Genomic DNA, 5541 nt, shown 5'->3' on the forward strand with positions numbered 1-5541 from the left:
TTATCAGGGCCTCTTACACTAGATAAAATTGGATTTCAGAATAATAATCCAAAACACCATTTTTTACTTTTATCCTATAGGAAGGAAAGTAATGTAATCGGGTCAAAATTTCGATGGTCAGATTTTAGTGACGAAACACGTTTTGAGGTCCCTAGAGCCTAAATGCAAAGTTTCAGCCATTGGTCCGTGTGTGTGTGTCTGTGTGTCTGTCTGTAAACAAAATATCTCGAGAATGGTAAGAGCTAGAGACTTGAAATTTGGTATGTAGCTGTCAAATGTGACAAGGATGCGACACGAAACTTTTGGTTAAGACCGGTGCTACGGTTGGCGGCATTTTACCGCTTTTTGGCGGTTTTTGGTGTAATTTAACAATATCTCGGGAACGGTATAAGCTAGAAACTTGAAATTTGGTATGTGGTTCACTAATGTGACAAGGATGCAACACAAAACGTTTGTTTGAGATGGTTGCTGCGCTTGGCGGTATTTTGACCGCTTTTGACAGATTTCGACCGTTTTTTGGCGGTTTTCAGCTATAGCGACAAAACGGTTAGAGATATTGTAAAAGTTAGGGTAAAAGAACACTCAAATAAGCATCATTCAATAGGATAAGGAAAGTCGTGTGATGTTCACACCAGATTTTTTTTGATATTATGCTGAGGCGCTGAGCACGTCAGATAATTATTTTCTTCGTAGGTAGTAGGTACTAGGTACATATCTACATACAAAAGATGAGTGTTTCACAGCCGTTTTTATTTAGTGCTTTTGTACCAATGAAACAACTGCTACAATAGTGCCGTAGCATGCCCAATTGCCTGGGTTAATAATAGAACCCATAAATGGGATGTATTGTGTCTAGGATAGTCTAAGCTTGAAAAATAGAAGAAGAAAAAAATAGGTAGGTAGGTATGTATATCTTTCGAATTTTTCCTTTCTATTTTTCAAGCTTAGCCTAACCTAAAGCTTAGCCCTGTGTATAACTTCTACGTATATCTTTCGAATTTTTCCTTTCTATTTTTCAAGCTTAGCCTAACCTAAAGCTTAGCCCTGTGTATAACTTCTACCTTAATCTCTCACCTCCTATTTTCTCTGGAGATTTTCTCAATTGAAATCGCCTTTGAAAGAGGTATATACTGGTTCAATTCCCAAGTGAGTCAAAACTTTGATCATGACTGAGTGGTTCCTATGTGCGTTTGTTCGTACGTTACCCTGGGAAACATTGCTACGAGTGTGGGACATGTTTCTGTGTGAAGGTAAATAGTTCAATTTCCGGCGCGGTCGAAGTTTTTTTTTCTTCTTCTTCTTCTTCTTCTTCTTCTTCTTCTTCTTCTTCTTCTTCTTCTTCTTCTTCTTCTTCTTTTTTGGCTCTGTTTAGGGTGACGTCCATGCAATACAGTTTTGCAGAAGAAAATTTTCATAGAAGATTAAACTTTAAAGGTACATACGTTCCCATTTGTCATTCGGAAAAAAATCGTGTCGTACGTAGTGGAAACACTCATTTAAATTACATTGCCTACAGGACATTCGGAATAAAATCGGATGAAACTCCCCGGCGCGGTCGAAGTTTTTTTTTTCTTCTTCTTCTTCTTCTTTTTTGGCTCTGTGCTTGGAGTTTGGGGTGCACTCAGCCTTGTGATAACAATTGAGTAGCTACTTTAAGCGAGTAGCGACCAGTGGCGGCATTTTCTTTTTAAAACGATTTTTAAAACCTGTACCTTTTATTTAATTCATGGGTATGTATATGGAAATTTGGAAATTGATTGCAAAGGAGGCACTTAGTAATGCTGTGATATTCACAAAAGTTTGGAAAAAGCTCTGCTTAAACACAAATAATTTGAGATTTGATTTTTTTTTTTTTTAAATATAATATTAAATTTCTGTTTTGTGTTCAGGTCTAGGTGGGTTGAAATGATAAACATATACTTCTTCACTATACATTTCAACCCACCTAGTCAAGATGGACCTTCACAAAGTTACAGAATCCTCAATCTATCGTTTGTGTTCAGGTGTGAAAGTATTCTTCAAGACGGCTCTGGTGATAATTCGAATGAATCTGCCGTACAAAACCTATCCGAAACTCAAGAAGGAGTTCCCCAGTATGTACGAAATAGCTGCTTTAAGCGAGTAGCGACCAGTGGCGGCATTTTCTTTCTAAAACGATTTTTAAAACCTGTACCTTTTATTTAATTCATGGGTAGAGTAAGTGTACCATTTATTGGCCCACCTGCCCACATTTATTTTTCTAATTTTTGTTTCTATGACTACAATTTTTGAATAGCACTGGTTCGACAGTCTTTAAGCCCTTTCTTTTGATGAAATTGGATCTTGAAAAATTTCGTCCAGTTCAGACTTATGTGGCGTATGGTATAGGTGGGCCGATAAATGGTACGTTTTTTAGGTGGGCGAATAAATGGTACACTTACCCTATATATGAATAAATATGGAAATTTCGAAATTGATTGCAAAGGAGGCACTTAGTAATGCTGTGATATTCACAAAAGTTTGGAAAAAGCTCTGCTTGAACACAAATAATTTGAGATTTGATTTTTTTTTATTTTTTTTAATATAATATTAAATTTCTGTTTTGTGTTCAGGTGTGAAAGTATTTTTCAAGACGGCTCTGGTGATAATTCGAATGAATCTGCCGTACAAAACCTATCCGAAACTCAAGAAGGAGTTCCCCAGTATGTACGAAACCAATTTTTGTTCCCTCCATCTCTTTTTTTCTTCTACCTCCGGCAGATACTCAACCTAAACTTGACGGTGGAAGATTTCCAATACGAACATCAGCGGCAAACGCTGAAGCGAAAGAAGAAGCTGCAACTGAAAACCACGGCACAAGCCGCACAGAAACCACTCGATGATCACGAGGCTGAGAATAGCACCAGTGCTGAGCCGCCTAGATAATGAACGATATAGGGTATTGATTGGAGAAAAGGCGGATTTTCAATTGAAGAAAAAGGCGATTTTCAATGGAAGGAAAGGCGTATTTTCAATGGAAGAAAAGGCGTATTTTCAATGGAAGAAAAGGCGTATTTTCCTTTTGGAAACGATTTCCCCTCTTCCAGAAAGGTGATTTTTAATGGAAGAAAAGGCGTATTTTCAATGGAAGAAAAGGCGTATTTTCAATGGAAGAAAAGGCGTATTTTCCTTTTGGAAACGATTTCCCCTCTTCCAGGAATTGAAGAAAAAGGTGATTTTCAATGGAAGAAAAGGCGTATTTTTAATGGAAGAAAAGGCGTATTTTCAATGGAAGAAAAGGCGTATTTTCCCCTCTTCCAGATGGCAGACTTTCAAAACAGGGGACATGTGCTTCAGAAAAGGGGAAAATCGTCTGAGTTTTCGAAAGAAAAATACGACTGAAATAGAAATTGAAAGAATTTTAACGCTACTAAACATTCACAGTTCACATTTCGTCCTTTTCGAAAGTTATGACTGGAACCCTTGATTGGTAATGTCTTTTTAATATTAGAAAAAAAAAAAATGTTCTGTGGAGGTATGGCAGACCCCACCTCACCAATGGAGGGTATATCTAGAAGTCGTAGAAGAAAAAGAAAAATTCCGTTGGTCCTCATTTTTCCTGCTCTATGACTTTGAAACATCACCCAGCGCGACTGATATTATGAAAAAAGAATTTATTTTTGTCGTGCAAAGGAATTGATGTTGGAAATCCGAAATGAGCTGATTGCCAAAAGTTGCAATTTTATTTTATTGCATACATAGGACTCCTATTATAGGAGCTAGGTTAATGTATGGACCAAAACTTGAATACAACACGTTCGTAAGTTAATATTAAAAAAGATCTCATTAAACTAAACGCTCCAATTGTTCAATCGGGTGCCCCAAGTTGGAATTTTACAGAGTAAACTGTACGAGTATGTAAATTGAAGTAATTTTTCCTCTCCTAAAGAAATTGCTTTTTGTCATAATTGTGGATCATTTAGGATTACCAACATTCAGCTGTGAAACGTCTCTCCAGAAGTGATACCAGGTACTCGATCTCTTCTTAGTATGTCTTTTGGTATTGGTCTGTGTCGTAAGTAGCATTTCTATTATTGTCTATGGGTCTGTGTCATAGCATGGCTTTCCTGTAACATGTACTTCCCAGACTAAAGGTAACACAAGGGCACTAGAAATTATCAAATAAATGACAATTAACCCGATGAAATATTTCCAAATAAAAATGATCGTAAGTATTCGAGTGAAAATGTTCACGTACTCTGGAAGTCGAACCCGGGACCTTCTGGATGGCAGCTTTTTTTCTTCAAATTGGTATCACTTCTGATTTGACAAAATGATTTGGTCTGATCTTCCCAATATAACTTACGGTTAATTGAAAAAGGTGATTTTCAATGGAAGAAAAGGCGTATTTTCAATGGAAGAAAAGGCGTATTTTCCTTTTGGAAACGATTTCCCCTCTTCCAGATGGCAGACTTCCAAAACAGGGGACATGTGCTTCAGAAAAGGGGCAAATCGTCTGAGTTTTCGAAAGAAAAATACGACTAAAATAGAAATTGAAAGAATTTTAACTCTATTAAACATTCACAGTTCACATTTCGTCCTTTTCAAAAGTTATGACTGGAACCCTTAATTGGTAATGTCTATTTAATATTAGAAAGAAAAAAAAATGTTCTGTGGAGGTCTGGCAGACCCCACCTCACCAATGGAGGGTTAAGATGAAAGAAAAAAATATTTAAAACATTTCAAAATCTTTACCTATATTTTTACTTAAAAAAAAATAATAATAATGCGAAATGTGAACTTTTTTGAATGAAAAATTGTAAAGTTGCTTTTAGAAATTCTGTTATTGACTCGGCCGGGAATCGAACCAGGAACCACGGAGTCCACTTTACTAAACATTCACAGTTCACATTTCGTCCTTTTCAGAAGTTATGACTGGAACCCTTAATTGGTAATGTCTATTTAATATTAGAAAAGAAAAAAAAATGTTCTGTGGAGGTATGGCAGACCCCACCTCACCAATGGAGGGTTAAGATGAAAGAAAAAAAAAAATATTTAAAACATTTCAAAATCTTTACCTACCTATATTTTTACTTAAAAAAAAAAAAGAAAAAAATATGCGAAATGTGAACTTTTGAATGAAAAATTGTAAAGTTGCTTTTAGAAATTCTGTTATTGACTCGGCCGGGAATCGAACCAGGAACCACGGAGTCCACTTTTGTTATGCTGCATTTTTCCTTTTTTTATTATGCAATTTAAAACCCTCCCACAAGTACCTATGAATTTTTTAAAGGAAATTTTGAGGTCATTATTTTACTATCTAGTTCTTTGTTAAAATAAGTAAAATGCTGCATTTTTCCTTTTTTATTATGCAAATTAAAAACCCTCCCACAAGTACCTATGAATTTTTTAAAGGAAATTTTGAGGTCATTATTTTACTATCTAGTTCTTTGTTAAAATAAGTAAAGAGTTCTATGAAATAAGGGCCGCCTGTTTTCTATTGAAAAAGAAACGGCCCTTCTTTCAAAGCCCTCAAGAGTATTACAATCTCACGTGCGAAAAATTCGGGATGGATTTTTTTTT

At 35.9% G+C, this 5541-nt stretch overlaps 1 protein-coding gene across 1 annotated transcript in view; it reads left to right on the forward strand.

Annotated features, from left to right (window-relative positions):
* LOC103517828 overlaps window positions 1–4687 on the forward strand; it is a gene marked incomplete in the record, with an annotated part of 17671 nt that extends 12984 nt beyond the window's left edge. The window contains 4 exon segments of the mRNA XM_026829795.1: window positions 1165–1250; window positions 2004–2121; window positions 2592–2959; window positions 4340–4687. Of these exon segments, the coding sequence (XP_026685596.1) occupies window positions 1165–1250; window positions 2004–2121; window positions 2592–2904 (517 nt within the window).
* Window positions 4688–5541: the final 854 nt, after the last annotated feature.

This window comes from Diaphorina citri, unplaced genomic scaffold, assembly GCF_000475195.1.
Source record: "Diaphorina citri unplaced genomic scaffold, Diaci psyllid genome assembly version 1.1 scaffold1981, whole genome shotgun sequence".
Lineage (NCBI taxonomy): Eukaryota > Metazoa > Arthropoda > Insecta > Hemiptera > Psyllidae > Diaphorina > Diaphorina citri.